The following is an 18,216-nucleotide window of genomic DNA, read 5'->3' on the forward strand; positions in this document are numbered from 1 at the left end:
CAGTGGACAAAAGTTAGTTTGTCTTCCTACTCGCCAGAAAGGGCGAGTAGGACCTAAAAATAGGTCGTCCTCATCAATTCTCCCTCGCAAATGCGAGCGGGCGAGTGGATTTGTCGAGCCCTGTGAATGTTTATTTACCACATCAGAGGCATCTTTGCAGGACAGCAAGCTAACCTTCACCGGCTTACTGTGGAAAGGATGACTGTTTATCTACAAGGCGAATCTCTGCATCAGGACTTACCTGCTCATGTCGAGAAGATAGCACAGGACGACTGGCAGCTGTACCCGGTGCAACTTTGCTCTGCTGGGTTTCTGCTCCAAACTAGATTGAAACAAGAATAAGAAATTAAGCCATTAAATGTAATATTATAATGCACTACATAACAGTTCTAGATACATTGTGTGCAGTCCCTTCGCGTGGTGCATCCTGCTTACAACAATACTAAAAAAACAAAATTACTGCTGTCAAGCTCAGTGTAACGGGTTGTGAGTGGCACTTGTATACGCTATGCTTCTGACTGACAAAAGAAAACACCAGTGCTGACCCAACTTCTACTATGAACTTGGGTAGGGAGGATACGTTTCCAGGGAAATCAAACTAATGATGTATACTACTAACTCCAAGTGTAAATATATGTATGTATGTATGTGTTTCCCAAAGTGGGGGTCGGTCGTGAGCAGATTGTTGGTGGTTCAGGAAAGTCTGAGCAATAAATAAAGCTGCCTTTAAATTCTGTGTGTATCTTGTGCCGTTTGCAGTGCGTCAAAGGCAGAGGTCTTCTGACAAGTTGCTGCTTATTCTGTTACCAGGTAATTGGTCTTTACTTTTTTTTCTTTGACTGCAAAGTGAGAGGAGTTTTTAAAGTGAATTATGTGACATTCTTAGGATGTCATTTTCTTTTTCCAACACACAAAATGTAAATACCAGCAAATGTACTGTATGCATCAACAGTTGGGAAAGCAAGAATGAAGTACATGGTTTGTTGCAATTCTGAAGAGTGCTTGAAACTGATTTTAATAGGATCAAAACAAATAAAAACCATTTTAAATGGTGATGCACAAATGATAGTCACAGAGTCCCCATTTCCAGACAATATAATTTGAGTGCCGTAAGCTATATAGTTTAATTGGTAAAACTGTATGTCCGTGCAAGTTTAATACCATTTCAATGTAAAATGTGTTTTCTGTAAATGACAATGCATTACCAGATGGTGCTTTAGTTACATTAAAAAAAAATCACCCCTTCTCATGTTCATGAAAGGTAGGCGAGTCGTGAAAGCCTGTTGTTCTAAAAAGTGGGTTGTGGTTCTAAAAACGTTTGGGAACCACTGGTATACTGTATTAAGAAAAAGGCATGATAACCCTTGCATGGGCCGGATGGCAACCCAAAATTAGTTGGCATGTGCTCACGCGACCATATGCGCAAGGGGAGTTTGGTGCCCCCGACTTCTGCCTATATTATTGATTCGCTCAAGCACATTTTGAGCATTACTGGTATCACCCTCAAAAGATACCAACCACATATGCAGATTGAAAGTGACTACGTCTTCGGGCTATACTGCCACATGCAGCAACAAACATCACAGTTACAGAAATAAACACTATCTGTAACACAACGAAGGCCTGGCAGGCGTTTAGTACACTGGTGAGCAAGACCCCATTGTACGCCCCATCATTGCCACTTTGGCATCACCTAGCACTATCGGTCATTCAAGAACCTAGAACACTATCTATACTGCATGAGGCAGGACTACAAACGATGGGAGACGCATACCCTGAGGGGACCTTTATAACCTTGATGACTTCCTAAGAGACATACATTGGCCTGGACTTGCAGGCCCATTCACGACTAGTGGGTGCAAGTAACTTGGGCCCTGTCCGTCACGGTGATTGTGCGGGCGGATGTACCCCCAGATGTGCCTTCTGGGCCTCGTTACGTGTCTCCGGCCAACCAGTCGTAGGCTTGTGGCTGTGGCACTGCTCTTTGCCACAAGGCAAGTATCTATCCACTGGGGTGAGAGACAGGCCCCTAAATTTTGAAACGTGGAAAAAAGATTTGGCGTATTGTAAAGAACAGCTATCTAGCTATGCAGAGGAATGGTCATGAATCTCTAGGCCCACGGACACATGGGGCCCTTTCACAGCATATTTATTGACAACTGTAACTGCAGACTCTGCTTGATTTTTTTCCATGTTGTAATTATAATGTGTGAACTTGGATGGGTTACTATCGGCAGATGATACACTGAATGTACACTTTATAAGATGTGGAACTGGACTGCAATCTGTGTTGTAACTGTTCATACAGTTTTTGAAATGCCAATAAAAAAGAACAAGCATTTGCAATGCAATAAGTCTCGCAGTTGTAAATGACACTGCCTTTCATTTATCTGTTTAGCTAATTAACACATAAATAAAAGGCATTTTCATTTATAATGCCAATAGCTCAAACTCTTGAAAAAGAAGCGGTCGCCATTGTCCCGGGCTGCTTAGAAAGTAAAAGCGCACATGCTGCGCGCTGAATGTTGCAGGAAAGCATGTCGTGCTCCAGCAGTAGGATAAACTATTTAAAGAAAATAGTGCTTACAGACTAAAAAGGATGTAACAAATGAAGTAAAAGGTCCAGTCTTCATGGAAGGTTACAAATATAGACAAGGCGGTACTAAGTAGGGACTAACAAGCCTATTAACGATTCAGAAGGAAGCATTTACGAAGGACAATGACACAAGCCAATGACAAATATGGGCGGCGAGTGGGCGGGGATTCTATTCCATACTCCAAATCAGCATTCCTCGCAGCGCATGCGCTGCCCAGGCTCGACCTAAAAAGGCATTCATTGCGTTTCAAATTGTATTATTATTTCAAAAATAAGTGTAACATAAAAGCAGACAGTGCTATTGTGCAGTGCACCGCGGTTGGTGAGCGACTATATGTATATGCAGCTGTTCTGCTCGATTTTCCCGGCCTTCTTGTGAGGAAAAGGTGATTGAATGTGACTTCAGTCTCTTACCATTCAAGTCTAAGGGTTAGAGTAGTGAATGGAGCCTATTTACTAGGCACTTCGACATGATCCTGTGCTCTTCCCCATAGATCAGGGCTTGCACACATAGCCTAGGGGATAGATTCGTTAGTATTAGGGATAACCTGTCCTGTAGTGAGGGTATTTCATGGAGCCGTGCTGAATTCAGGCCTGGTAGGCCTCAAACGGGAGAGACTCCATCTTTCTTTCTGCTCCGGCAGCTTGGGATGCTTCTAGGTCAAATGTAATGTTTTAGTTATGAGGTGTTATTCGCTTGGAGAGAACCGGTTCAGGCCGGCCCTTATCGAAGGATTGTATTTTTCTTCATGCCGAAGACACTACATCAGGCCGGCCGGCTGGGAACGTGTCCTTGGTACGGGGAGGTACAAGAATTTGGTGGGCGGCAGGTTACGGGCCGGAATTTTCCATGAGGAAACGCACCTCTATATTAGTGAAAGTCTGAGTCAGTTACATGTTCAGTCCGTAGGCGGCATCTAGCCGTTAGCAGTAAAGCTACTACTTATTCCAGGGAAGACAGACGCCATCTTGAAGGCGGAGAAGAACCGAGAGACAGATACTCTCCTAGCAGAATAGCCAGAGAGGAGAGAGTAGCCGATAAGGAAGAGGTCCCAGTGACTCGGAGAAGGGTGAAGAGAACAGCGCATAGTGGTGCAGACATGTATCCGTGACTGCGGAGATGTGACTTCCAGGCGAGCCGAGGCACAGACGAGAAGGGAACCTAGATGACCACTGAGTGCAGGCTACACACTACTAAGGTGATGTCGACCCTTTCTTATTAGAGTGTACAACTTAATCTTTCACTTTTCTTTGCAGGTTATGTGTTATATTGTAATGTTATGTGATTGCGTATGTAATGAGTAATAAAGTGCCCAGTTTGTAGTGAACCAACATGTGCTGTGTGTTCTTGTATGAGAGGGTAGCCTATTCTTCTAGTCAGCTGCGGCTACATGAACAGATGTTAACCCTGATCAGGTAAGTGGTAACTGAATAAGGGAAAGAGGAGCCCCTCGAACCGGAGAACAGGCTATGCTCGAACTGGCAGTCCTTGTGTGATCTGATGAATAGTGAGACTGATTCCCTTTTTGTATGTTATGGTGATCATAGGATGAACTGTCGTATGAGACTGCCGTCTGGGTAGAGAGGTCTGGATTCGTATGGGATCGCGAGGCCGCCACTTGTGATACTGTCGTATGGGCAGAGGGGTCTGGATTCGTATGGGATCGCGAGGCCGCCACTTGTGCTGAGACTGCCGTCTGGGTAGAGAGGTCTGGATTCGTATGGGATCGCGAGGCCGCCACTTGTGATACTGTCGTATGGGCAGAGAGGTCTGGATTCGTATGGGATCGCGAGGCCGCCGATTGTGCTGAGACTGCCGTCTGGGTAGAGAGGTCTGGATTCGTATGGGATCACGAGGCCGCCACTTGTGATACTGTCGTATGGGCAGAGAGGTCTGGATTCGTATGGGATCGCGAGGCCGCCGATTGTGCTGAGACTGCCGTCTGGGTAGAGAGGTCTGGATTCGTATGGGATCGCGAGGCCGCCACTTGTGATACTGTCGTATGGGCAGAGAGGTCTGGATTCGTATGGGATCGCGAGGCCGCCGATTGTGCTGAGACTGCCGTCTGGGTAGAGAGGTCTGGATTCGTATGGGATCGCGAGGCCGCCACTTGTGATACTGTCGTATGGGCAGAGAGGTCTGGATTCGTATGGGATCGCGAGGCCGCCACTTGTGATACTGTCGTATGGGCAGAGAGGTCTGGATTCGTATGGGATCGCGAGGCCGCCGATTGTGCTGAGACTGCCGTCTGGGTAGAGAGGTCTGGATTCGTATGGGATCGCGAGGCCGCCACTTGTGATACTGTCGTATGGGCAGAGAGGTCTGGATTCGTATGGGATCGCGAGGCCGCCGATTGTGCTGAGACTGCCGTCTGGGTAGAGAGGTCTGGATTCGTATGGGATCGCGAGGCCGCCACTTGTGATACTGTCGTATGGGCAGAGAGGTCTGGATTTGTATGGGATCGCGAGGCCGCCACTTGTGATACTGTCGTATGGGCAGAGAGGTCTGGATTCGTATGGGATCGCGAGGCCGCCGATTGTGCTGAGACTGCAGTCTGGGTAGAGAGGTCTGGATTCGTATGGGATCGCGAGGCCGCCACTTGTGATACTGTCGTATGGGCAGAGAGGTCTGGATTCGTATGGGATCGCGAGGCCGCCACTTGTGATACTGTCGTATGGGCAGAGAGGTCTGGATTCGTATGGGATCGCGAGGCCGCCGATTGTGCTGAGACTGCAGTCTGGGTAGAGAGGTCTGGATTCGTATGGGATCGCGAGGCCGCCACTTGTGATACTGTCGTATGGGCAGAGAGGTCTGGATTCGTATGGGATCGCGAGGCCGCCGATTGTGCTGAGACTGCCGTCTGGGTAGAGAGGTCTGGATTCGTATGGGATCGCGAGGCCGCCACTTGTGATACTGTCGTATGGGCAGAGAGGTCTGGATTCGTATGGGATCGCGAGGCCGCCACTTGTGATACTGTCGTATGGGCAGAGAGGTCTGGATTCGTATGGGATCGCGAGGCCGCCGATTGTGCTGAGACTGCAGTCTGGGTAGAGAGGTCTGGATTCGTATGGGATCGCGAGGCCGCCACTTGTGATACTGTCGTATGGGCAGAGAGGTCTGGATTCGTATGGGATCGCGAGGCCGCCACTTGTGATACTGTCGTATGGGCAGAGAGGTCTGGATTCGTATGGGATCGCGAGGCCGCCACTTGTGATACTGTCGTATGGGCAGAGAGGTCTGGATCCGTATGGGATCGCGAGGCCGCCGATTATAAGAGGTCTTGGTATGTATAGTAGGAATTCCCTGTCCTTAGGTGGTAGATATATGTGGTTGCACTATTGTAAATAGGCCCTAGGGAGGGGGTAACGTTCTGGCTGGGTTAGTGAGGCTCTGATGAGCGGGTTCTATCTGATCCGAAAACCCAAGCAGAACAGCAGCGCAAACAAAAGAAAATACAGTTGGATATGTAATAAAAGTTAGAATCAGGGATAAGCCTCTATTTGTTCTATGGAAACAGTTGTTTCCAATATCTAATTATGTATTGGATGTCATTTTGACCCTTTATTGACAACATTTTGAAGGGTCGCTTCAGGGACATTAGGATTCAGTCAGTCAAAACGTGCAAGATAAAAAAGAGAGGAGATGGTGTGCTGGGCGCAAAATGGAAGAGGCTCAAGCAAATGTGTTGAAACTGTGGCTCCCAGGAAGAAAACGTCGCCTGGGATTCGGTTCAAATCAGACGCAGAACAACTAGCTTGTCTGCGGTGGCCAATAGACAGTCACCCTCCCCTTCCATTTCAGTTTCCCTCCTGCAGACACCTTTATGCTTCTGATTGAAACATGCCATGGCACCTCTGGCAGGAAAGAAAGCACAGATGTCCCAAAGAGTGGGCCCTTTAAAGCAACAAGAACGTTTTTGCGAGTGGGCAAAGAAAGCCCAGTATTAAGCAGTTTGCTGGAGTGCTACTGAGAGCTGTCGCCTGTAGCCTGAACTGCATATCCCACCATCCTCATGTCACCACATGGACAGTTGTGGGTACTAACCGTGTGTAGAAAGACTTTACCATCACCTCACAGAATTCCTACTTGAAGTGAACAAGGGCCTACTGAACAATGCACAATTCAAGAAACAAGGCACTCAGAACGAATTCACCAGTTTATGTGCACCATTATTTAAAAGTAAGGAATAGTAACCAACTACATGCAGTTGTAGGCCAAAGGTCAAGAAATACGTTTCTCTCCAAACACCTTGCGTTACAATCCTGATGCTTTTTAGTGACCTTCATTTCTGACTAATTTAAAGCCGCACAAGCAGCCCGAAAGTATTACTAAATACTCAACTTTCCTAATTGAGACAGTTAAAGCTTCATTAGGTAACCTGCCAAATAGGACTACAGGGTTACCCTATAACCTCAGACTTTGTTCTCAGTGTCGGTCAACAATTTTCTCATCTTATACATTTTAGTTGAGCAACAAATTCCTAACCATGCCAGAATGTTCTAGTTTATTATGGATACTCTAACCCATGGGTACTCTCAAACATTTTCCCAGGGGCCGCAAAGTTTGGTCTTTGGTGTGACCGAGCTCCGCACTGATGCCAGCGGGGAGTGTAAAGTCAGTGTAGGGAAAGCAAAGGATGTATATTCAGTGGCTGAACTCAATTACGCAATGTGAAACTAGAAAACCTGGGATGAATCCCTGCGTCTCCACTTGACCAAATTGTGTGACCATGGGCAATTGTTTTATTTCAATTTCCCTTATTTTTCTTCATTATCACATAGAAGAGGAACTCGAAATTCATGACTTCAGGATGCGTGCTGTTCAAAACCATCTAATGTGCTTGGATGTAATAACTAATTGCATCGTGGTCAGGGCTGGGAGGGGAGCATGAACATTTCTAAATTCATGTTTGAAAACCATCACTTTGAGAAAAATACCACTGAATTCACGGTTATAATTTGATTTACTAAGGTGAAATAGTTCTACAGGTCAATAAAAGACACTTTTTAAATTTTGAAAAGACTCATATTTATACACATTTGCTATCTTTAAAAATGAAGGTGTTCCTAAAGTTACGGGCGCTTCTTACTTCATTTCTCTAACTGCAATTAACCTTTGAACAAGTGTCTGCTGTATATTTAAAAAAAAAAATTCATGTTAGTGTTGAGTGAGCAAACAGCAGCCCAGTGCTGATACTGCCTAGGAAGCCACATGTAAAGGTCTGCCCCGGGCCTTACTTTGGGTATCACTGCTCTAACCTTTAAAATATTCTCCAGGCCCCAGGCTGGATCCAGAAATTGTCATAGTGCTTGCATGCACCGCTTAGTGGCGCTGATTGGCCCCGCATTTACTTTGTTCAGCCCTGGAAGTGGCAGAGCGGAGCCGCATATAAACACTAGGCCTGGGCGGTAAATTCCTTTCCGCTCGCGGAATTTGGCTAATTTCGTGTTCCGTGGAGAACGCAGAAGTGCCAAAAATTGGGCGACCCGCGGCTTCGCGGAATTTATTTACTTGTTCGCGCTTTCAAATTGTGTGTTCGCGAGATATTTCCCCCCCCCCCCGAGCACGGAAACGGCATTCGCAAACAGGAAAAAAGCATCGCGAATGGGCGGAACAAGCAATTCCGCGTGTTCGCGGAACTCTGCGTGCTCGCGGAGATTTTTTTACCATTTCGCGGAGCTTCGCATAGCGCGACTACGCAAATTTCGCCCACCCATAATAAACACCACCCCAGCAGTCCAATTGGAGTTCCTTTCTTTCCAAGCCTTTGAACATAGATCCAATCCTCTGCTCCCTTTTCATCAACTTGATGAGTTTTCCAACCTGACTTCCAGTGCGCAAGGGAACGGTGTCCTTGAGTGTCAAACAGATATTAGTGATGGGCTCGCATTAGGTGTGTCTCTGGTGTATTAGCTGTGGGCATGACTCCAAATCATGGGAGAAGTGTGTCCTCATGCACTGAAGGCATTCAGAACCATGAAGCAAAGCTGTAGGTTATTGAACAATGGCACACAAGTCCCACTCTTAGTCAAGGACACAGACATGTTCGGGACTGATCCCAGAATAGGCCCTTTTTTGCAGTCATCCGGTAAGCCCAATTATAAGCTGAAACAGAAGTAAACAAAGCGGGACTCCACCGTCAATCTAAAAGGTCCTGAGGGCGGTGCCACTCAATCTCACACACAATCTCTGGTTGGAGACCTGATTCCACAGTTGATTCCCATGCACCCAAGTTCCCCGGGCCATCTGCGACACTGCAGCAGGCCAAGGCACCTTTTTGGCACACTTATGGCACACTTCTGGCTCCCACTGGTGTGCCTTTGGGCCTAAGGATTTGCAGGGACCTCCAGTTGGGTTTCCGCCAGTGGACATGTCCTCTGTGCCACCTAAGCCCCTGGAACATAACACAACCTCTGCAGACTCTGTTGCAGACTTCCATTCCGGCTCCAAGACATGCACTGGTCCCTTCTTCATTGATGCAAACCCCAGATGTCGTGGGTGCCGGGGTGAAGCCCCTACTACTCGTGTCCAACCTCAATCCAATTCAGTCTCAAACCAGACTGACGTCATGATCTGACTCCACTCCAGTACACCCAGTTCCCATACAAACTGATTCTGGCAAAACACTCCATCTACCATCGAGCCCTGCTCAGTTGCTCCACCAGCGTTTTGGTTCCAAATCTGGCCGGAGTTTTCAGCCACTTGGAGATAATTTACTTTGATGATGCCAATTTATGTAAGGATTTACAAGAGGCCAGTGGGGTTGACACTTTACCTTCTACAGGGTTAATTCCCCCCTTTGGCATGTCAACAGAAGAGAGTTCTTCCTTTGCTATAGTTAGACATACTGCGGAGGTCATGGTTTTACAAATTCCTCCTGTTGAGTTCAAAACAAATGTGCTTACTGAAGTTCCTCAGCCTAGGTTATAAGCTTCCGATCCCCACAAGCGTTCAATAAAGCCCCGACAGACACCCTTATGGACACTTGGTCTAACCTTGCTCTTGCGCACCAGTGAACAAGCAGTTGGCCAGAAGCCTCCTACGCCTCAGGTTTTGGTGGTTTCCACCAGCAAAGTAAATCCTAAATACTCCCCCAAGCTCTGACAGGGGGTCATAGAGGATTGAAGTGTTAAAGAAATGTTTGTTATCTATGCCAGCCTAGCCTTGAGGTCCGTTAATGCCAGTTGTCTGCTAGGTCATTATATGCATGCCCTCTGGGATATGGCAAGCCAGATCATGCCCAAAATCCTGGAAGAGTTTAGGGCCTCCTTGGCTCAAACTGAGGGGGCTGGGTCGCTCTTCTACATGGACAACATTATAGTTTATTTAATCAAACACAAGAGAAGGTTTTCTACAGCACACATCCTGAAGTCATGCATTTCTAGGCCCTCCTATATGTGATAATGAAAAAAAGAATGGAAAGTGAAATAAAATAATTGCCTAGGATCACACAAGTTGGTCTAGTGGGGAATGCCGGATTGATCCCAGGTTTTCTGGTTTCACATTGAACAATTCAGCCATTAGATGTTCATGCTTCAGTCCCCTATACCCATCTACCGCAGCCCCACCTGCCACCCTGCGGCCCCTGGTCACACCACAGACCAAGCTGTTAGGCCCCATGGAAAATGTTTGCAAGTACCCATGCGCTAGTATGAAGTCATTGAGTGGGTGTTTGCCACGGAAAAAGGGAAGGGTTTTTACTTCTGCTATTTCTGGAGAAGGATGGAGGCCGTCATCCTATTTTAGATCTTTGCCCTCTCAATGCCTACCTGCAGAAAAACAAATTCAAAATGATCACACAGGCCCAAGCTCTGACTGCCCTGAAGCAGGGCGAGTAGATGAAAGTATGCTTCATGGAGGTCCAAGACTGCCATGTGCTGGCCTGCAGTCCCACAGATGTTACATGCAATTGCAGTGGGAGCAGAGGTTTCTGAGGAGACTGCACATGGTCTAAAGTGGCAGCGGCTCAACTTCAACCTGACTAGTGGCAGATCCCACTCTCTTCCACACCTCGAGGTGACAGATGTGTCAGGAAGAGACAAGAGGGTTACCTGAGGTGGTGCAGTAATTATCTGATTTTGAGGGGGGGGGGGGGGGAACGTGTCTGGCTCTTTTCACCACCGTCGAGTATGCGCAGTGTCAAAACTGCTACACCTTAGAGTGCACAAGAACCCTCTCTCTAGGAGACACATTAAGTCTAGAGTAGAGCACGGAACCGATGTATGCCTTTTCACCTCTTCCTCTGCTGCACCAAGTTCTAAAGATGATCAAGAATAAACAGTCCCAAGTAATTCTAGTTGCCCCAGATTGGATCAGAACAGTGTGATACCCAGAACTTCTGGGCTTGAGCATCTGTCCTCCAATCAGGCTACTGCTTTAGGAGGATCTTCTATCACAGCAGCAGGACAGGGCTCTGTACCTGAACCAGGGCCATTCAATACCTCCATGCATAGAGTTTGAGTGTCAGCAGCTGACTACATTGGATTTGTCCCCGTGAGGTTGTGGATGTCATCCTTGCTGCCAAGCATCAGTGTGCAAAGTCCGATAGCAGAGGACTTCAAGACAAATCTGTCACCTGGTATGGACTCTATAGCACAGACCCTTTGAAAGCCACACTGTTGGATGTTTTATTGATCATTTTTCCTTTGGGTCAGCAAGGCCTTACAGTGGGCACCAATAAAGGTTATTTGTCGCTGTTTTGCCCTTTTTGAAGTTGCTGAACCCACTGCCCTTGTTTAAGTCACCTGCTGTGATGCAGTTTATTAAAGGTTTGACACACATCTTCCCTACCAAACCATTTTTGAGGTCACAGTGCGATCTAAATATAGTTTTGATGTTCCTCATGTGCAACCCCTTTGTGCCAAAGCACAGGTGCTCTTTGCATCTTCTGACTCCCTGAACAGTCTTCCTCAGTGCGATCACTTCAGCTCGTCATGTAAGAAAGCTCCAGGCTCTCTTGGTTGATCCATTCTACACCAGCTTTTTCCTGGATTAGCTAGCGTTTAGGACCACGGCGTCTCCTTTCAAAAAGTTAGGGCTCCTTTTCATGTTGGCCTATCCATCATCCTCCCAATGTTCTGTGCTCCGTCTCACCATATAACAAGCATTGGCATAGCCAATAGGTCTCGCCTTTGGGACCTTATAAGTGTTTAGCCATGCAACAGTTGCATAACTAAATACTTATAAGGTCCAAAAAGCGAGACCTATTGGCTATGCCAGGCGGCCGTGAATGTGATCGCGATCAAACATTAAAGCGGCCGCGAAAGTGAAAGTAACCTCGGTCAAGCACGGCGCGCGTGCCCGCGCACATGCACTGTAGCTCTAGGCTGGCCTGGTAGCACTTTTTGGAGCCCTCACAAAATGTCTCGCCAGACCAGCGCATGCGCTTGGTCAGGCGAGACCTAAAAAGGTAGAGTGACTCGACTGCATCCCAAAAAGGCATTAAGCTTTTTTATCGATCACACCAAAGACCATTGGGTGGACGATTAGCTTTTTGTGGTGTTCTCAGAGGCAAAGAAAGGTAAAGCGGTGAAGAAATCGACTTTAAGGGTTGGTAGTCCTCTGCATTAAGATCTGCTATGTACTGGCCAAAAAGCAGTCTCCAAAAGGACTGAGGGCTCATTCCACGAAGGCCAATGCTGCTATCACTGCATTGATATGCCGAGTTCCTGTCCTTGACATCAAGGTCCAACGGGATGGGCATGTTGTCATTTAGTCCTATAGGACTTTTTGGGGCCCAAATTAGAGATCTGCACAAGGGTATTGACAATTGTTTTGTGCTTCATGTCTGAGGGCGGGGAAGGAGTAAAGCAGATAACTGATGTTGGTGCGCAGGGATAGTTCTTATATGCAGCTGCGTCACTTTCAGGGCAAAAGGAAGTCTACGCAGAGCCGCAAAGAGTCACGTCTGGCTCCAATCTGGCACTTCAGTGAAATGCTAAAGGAGAGGAATCTGTTGGTAGATTATGCACCAGAAGAAGCCTCACAGATGGTAAGAAACTTGTTCATTTGGTTATGAATCCCTTATTCAGATTTTTAGTTTTAGGTCATGCAGACAAAGCCTAAAAGGTCTTACATTGTTTTTCTGAAAGTAGTTTTAGTTTAGAGTGGACTCTCTCAGGACAGAGAACGGTCTTTTTCCTATTGTGCCCACCCTCCAACCCCCTTCTGGACGTATTTGTTGTCTGTATATAAAACTCAAATTTGAACACTAAAGGGTACTTCTGTTTTGCCAAGCATAGCCCCATCTTTCCTAGGACTGTGATACACCTGTGTTGAAAATTAAGTTTCTCTGAGATTGCCTTTCTACAAGTCATGAGGACAGAAGAAGCCTGCTTTGGGGGAGAAGATGAAATGAAAGTTTCGATAATTTGCCGAATCTCTATTTACACTGTGATTGTTTTTCCATTTGCTCAACATCCCGTTCCAGTGTCTAACTCTCCTACCCCAGTCCACCTCCACCTCCCTCAACACATTAATTTCCTGGCTTTGGGCAGACTCACCAAGCCCACACTGCCGAGATCCAACAGACTGAAGGGCTTTGCCACCACTGCCTCGGTCTGGATGAAGTTCTTGAGGATGTCGGTGGATGTGGTTTGGATGTACCCAAAGTCCTAAGTGGAAGAGAAGTTGATGAGTAGGCAGGATTTATAACAGGCAAAATATTTCAATCTTTGGCGACATTCTTGTATGCACGCTTTGTATATCAGATGCCGCTAGTTCCTAAGCATACTGCATGCACTGCGAGTAAGTCTCTCGCTTAAAAAGAAAATGTTTCGCCGACAAGTGAGGTCTGCTTCATGATACGGAGTGTAAATGGTATACTCTCACTTGCTACAGCGCAGGGACTGCTCGTTGGTAGTAATGTTGCATTTTTAAAAAAATCATGAAATATACGATTTATGGACCCAGCTCCATTCTTTTTCCTATGCATTTCCCTGCCCCTTCATAGTTGGGTATCTCTACTGCATAGCAAACACAAGGAGATGATGGACAGAGCGCTGAAACTTTTCAGACACTTACCCCCCAGTCACAGATCTGGGTTGAATCTATCATCGTTCTTTGGCTCACTTCACCACCCTAGTTCAGACATGGCCATATGCAAATCAGTCGTGGCCCTGTGCCTCATGGGAACAGTCCAGCCCAAACTGCCAAGCCATGTCTTCCCTGGACCAGAAACAAGCATCCTGGGACCGGTTTCGGGCTAACAGCCCTCTTCAACCAGACTAGCTTGAATCCAGTGGCAAAGTGAGCAAGGGTCCCACGTCTGGGCAGACCCTGCCAACTTAGGGCGAACAAAGCAAACAAAAGGAGATGGTGGACAACTTAGTGGGGAATAACATGCAGGTTCTGCTGCTTAACATACCAAAATCTCCATGATACAATAAATACTGTATGCTTTTTCTTTGTTAAATTGAGTGCGGTTTGATCAGTCGAAATTTAACGAAGGTGGGGGTATTAATGCAGCCGATAATTATCAGATGCTCGACATACCTACCAACTCGAATGTTACTTGCATTTATAGATCACAACAATCACCCCCTGAATCCACAAATTTGAAGTACCAAAACTCACCCCCTAAAAAGAAAAATTATGTTTGGGAAAAAGCCATGTCTTAAGAAGCTTTCTAAAGATGGTAACAGTTTCAGTTTGCCTCAAACACAGAGAAAACTGATTCCAGGCCTTTGCACAGAGCACAGAAAGAGCTGCCTCCTCTAGTCTTCAATATGCATCTTGGAATGACTAAAAACATGGCATTAGGGGATCTCAGAATTCTAGGGGAACAATATAATGTAAATTGCTCAGAAAAAAGTCTGGTCTGGACTGATTGACCACTCTAAAAATTATTGCTGGAAATGTAAACACGATCCTCTTTTCCACTGGAAGCCGGTGGAATTCCCTTCGTGATTTTGTTCCTGAAGCCCTGTGAGGGAGTTTAATGACCTGTCGCACTGCAGCGTTTTGAACGACCTATTCATTCCGACCCAAGCGCAAACAGCAATTTATGCATGGGTGGAAAACGCCAACAAATTCATGATCAGGCCCATAGAGTGGTTTACTCCCCAAGCCATTTTAGATATATCTTACCCTACTAATGCGAAAGGGCATAACTGAGGACTCCGGGTCAGTAGAATGTTCTAGGATCACCAGCTAACAATCTTCTGCATTCACCAGCCAACCTACCAGCATCTCGTCCAGAAGCTCATAGATGAGGGCAAAGTTCAGTCGGATCGTCTTTTCACTCAGACTGCCACAGTAGTCTTTGATGAGACCTACAAACCTGGAGCCAATGAAAGCGAGAGCCAAAGCCAAGACATACCAGATGGGAGATAGAATAAGAGAGTGTCAGATTGCTTACATCCACCAAATCCCACTCACAAGGCTTCATTGATCTCAGAAACATATCCATTACTGTCAAATATATGTATGCAAACTTCCAACATACTGAAGGAGAAAGAGTCATGTTAAAGATCACAACCTTTCACTTTAAATGGCCTCTTTAGATGAACCTCCTATTGTGCAGTGCGACTGATGGCAACATGTATTGTAATGGGGACTTTTATGCAGATATTTTCTAGGCGCATCACTGGGTATCCGTTTCATTCAGGAAAGATTTAACCAATCTGGTGATATGTTGCAGTGCTGTAGCACCAGACACAGATCTAACATGGCAATCAGTACCAGAAGAGATGGAACAGTTCCATAAGAGCAATGCCCACACCAGTCACATAGGTTCCATAGTTCTGAGCGTCACGGTCCATAGCTCGTCAAACTGTTATCTTGGTCTTTCTCAGGCGAATACCAGTTTTGGATTTTTTTATTAATTGAACCTAGTGTTGTCAAATATTACTGAAATGGTCAGTGCCCGGCCCATATGCATGCAGTGTTTGAGCCATGATCATGATGGAGGATTTTGTGTTCTTTATGCCCGATGCACCCAAATGCCCTTTCCCTGGTAGGACGAGGGGTAAAAATGCAAGTCCTCGTCTGGAAGCTGATTGCACAGTCACGAAATCACACCCTGGTCAAATGTTATGCATTTCATTCAAGGAATTGCAGGCATGGGCAGTGTGGGTCCTCCTGGTTTTTATCACAGAGTTTTAAGCCCCAAGTGGTAATGCAAACTTGAGAGAAAGAGCTTAAACAGGGTCTTAAAATCCTTCCGCTGGTTAGAGACGTACTCCAATGGGTAGTGTGCGGCTTCGCATGCTATGTAATTGTATACTGCGTGTAAGAATGCTTGAGATTTGTTTTGTCTTCTACATGCCATGTATGTATGTATGTATGTATATATATATATATATATATCTCGCGGAACACTCTCCCACAGCCGCACCTTTCCTCTGGTAGGGGACGAAAAGAGCACGGACCAAGTTATTCTTATTATTGGATTCCTCTCACAAACAAAACGGCATCCATTACGCGTTTCGTCCCTCCCTGGGGGCTTGATCACATGATATATACACACACACACACACTGAAAGATGCTTATATCTGAAGCTTGTTTTTGATTTAATAAAAATATTTATATATTTTTTTTTTTATCCTTCCGCCGGAGCAGATATTTTTTCCTAAAACGATTCTGCTGCTGATGGGACAAAGGCCTGCATGAGGCTAGGCTAAATATGTATCATTGTAGGGTGAGAGCCTTTCCATGCCGAGGGGCTTTACTACTGAGCTTCTAGGGCAATATTCAATGCCTTAGTGCTCTGAAGTTGCACAAGTGCTTTCAGCCAACTTATTCTGCCTGTGGTTTCAATATGTCATCAGACGTGGCCTCATCCCACGATGTAACGCAGACTCCCACGAATGATCAGGCGCTTAAAAGGGCAAGAAAATGGGTTCCTGCGGGTTTCTCAAATTAATAGTCATCTGCATAGAAGCTTTCCAGGAAGAAACGTTTCACACGTTTGGATAAGAGTTGCAGTTTCAGTAGGAAAGGATGTGAAAAAGAACAAGAAGGGTTGCACCAAGGCTGACCAGGTATTGCCCTCACTGCTAGATTTGTAAAATGCCAGGAGATCAGTAGCGTTCCATGGTGCGACTGGTGTGTGCCTCCTGTCCTTCGGTCAGAGGGAAGTCCATCCTTTACAGAAATGGTATGAAAATCTGCAGAGGCTTAGGGTCCTCTGCTCTCACTATTTGAAGCCCTTCAAGACATACAGATGGATCTCCCTTCCAAGGGCCTGGAAAACAAATCCCACTCATGGCATCTTTAATTAAGATAAACATGGATTCGTTCTGCAGAATCCTCTCACGCCTTTGCAAGACAGAGCACATTTTTGGGGGAATGAATGAATATATATATATATATATATATATATATATATATATATATACACACACACATACACACACACACACACACACACACACACACTCGTAAGCATACAGGCATCTTTTCTTTCGAAACAAAACTGAAAGAAATCGGGGAGGAGAGGCAGAACTTTTGTATTAAGGAAAAAGAAATGTCCCTTTAAATAGGCCATAGATGATCTCTGCTACCCCCAGAATGCAGTGCAGGAATTATTATGTTTTTTTGCTCTGTGGAAGCAGAACCCTTACGCATTGAGATGCTGTGTCCAAGCAGTGTATTGAATTTTACAATTGGAAAGCTTTTTTCAATAAAACACAAGAATAACTCACAGAATCAAGAAATGTCGAGCTCATTACAGTGATATTATATGTATATATATATTTTTTTTAAATAAATAGAGTGCGAGGGCACCCTGATTCCCAAACTATGTTCGGGGTGGAGCTCCTCCTTGAATGGCTCAAAAGTGAAACTGTAGTTTTGTTCCTCCCTAGGGAACTTTATTGAAGGCCAGACCTGTTTGTCAATCACTTTCAATTCACTGAAGTAATGGTTTAATTTTGAATGTAATTTGATCTTGCGGCCTACTTATTAAGTTAACAAGTCGTATTCATTAATAAACCTCGGAAAGGTGGTTTAGACAAGCATTGTGTTCAAACAAATACATTTTAAAATGTTTGGTCTTTCTTACAAAAATGTTCTGTAACCTACAACATTCTGTGGTGATGAATTTAAAAAACAAAATATTGCTTGGTAGAGTAGGTATTGCCAGACAATTTAATCAAAATACACAAACTTTCATTACCACAGATGATCAGTCCAACAAGCCTTGCCAGACTCAACAACTGCCACAGGCCCCGAAGACTTATATAGTCTGTGTGCTGGTGCACAAGCAAGGGCAGACAATAACCACGGTCTTCTTCAACACTTCCAGCAAGTGGGTTCATTTCAAAGGTGCCCAGCAGGCCCTTAGGGAGATTACTTCAGATCAGGGTAATCTATTTCATTCCCCTAGGGGCGGGGCTGCCTTATGCTTCCTCTTGCGGCCACAGCCCACATACAGACAATTTGATGAGTAATCTTACTTTTACTGAAGACACTAGCCACAGAGACGTACCTGGTGAAAAGGATGCTACTCTACTGTTGGAAAGGCGTTCGCCGGAGGGGGGTTCGGTACCGGTCTTGCCCACCCCTTTGACCCACCTCTCCCAAGTAGGCCGAACCAGGCGCGCACACCCTGAGCTAACACTACGAACAGAGTGACACCACACGTATTCTTTGTAGGACGATAGGTTCTTTTATCGA

At 45.8% G+C, this 18,216-nt stretch overlaps 1 protein-coding gene across 1 annotated transcript in view; it reads right to left on the bottom strand.

Moving 5' to 3' along the window:
* Window positions 1–18,216, bottom strand: part of AP4M1 (adaptor related protein complex 4 subunit mu 1) — a 198,019-nt gene that overhangs the window by 161,228 nt on the left and 18,575 nt on the right. Inside the window, exons 5-7 of the mRNA XM_085637309.1 lie at window positions 14,781–14,877; window positions 13,100–13,210; window positions 242–322 (exon numbers count right to left, since the gene is read on the bottom strand). Coding sequence (XP_085493435.1) covers window positions 242–322; window positions 13,100–13,210; window positions 14,781–14,877 — 289 coding nt within the window. The remainder of the gene's footprint in view (window positions 1–241; window positions 323–13,099; window positions 13,211–14,780; window positions 14,878–18,216) is intronic.

Source organism: Triturus cristatus, chromosome 12 (assembly GCF_964204655.1).
Source record: "Triturus cristatus chromosome 12, aTriCri1.1, whole genome shotgun sequence".
Taxonomy (NCBI): Eukaryota; Metazoa; Chordata; class Amphibia; order Caudata; family Salamandridae; genus Triturus; species Triturus cristatus.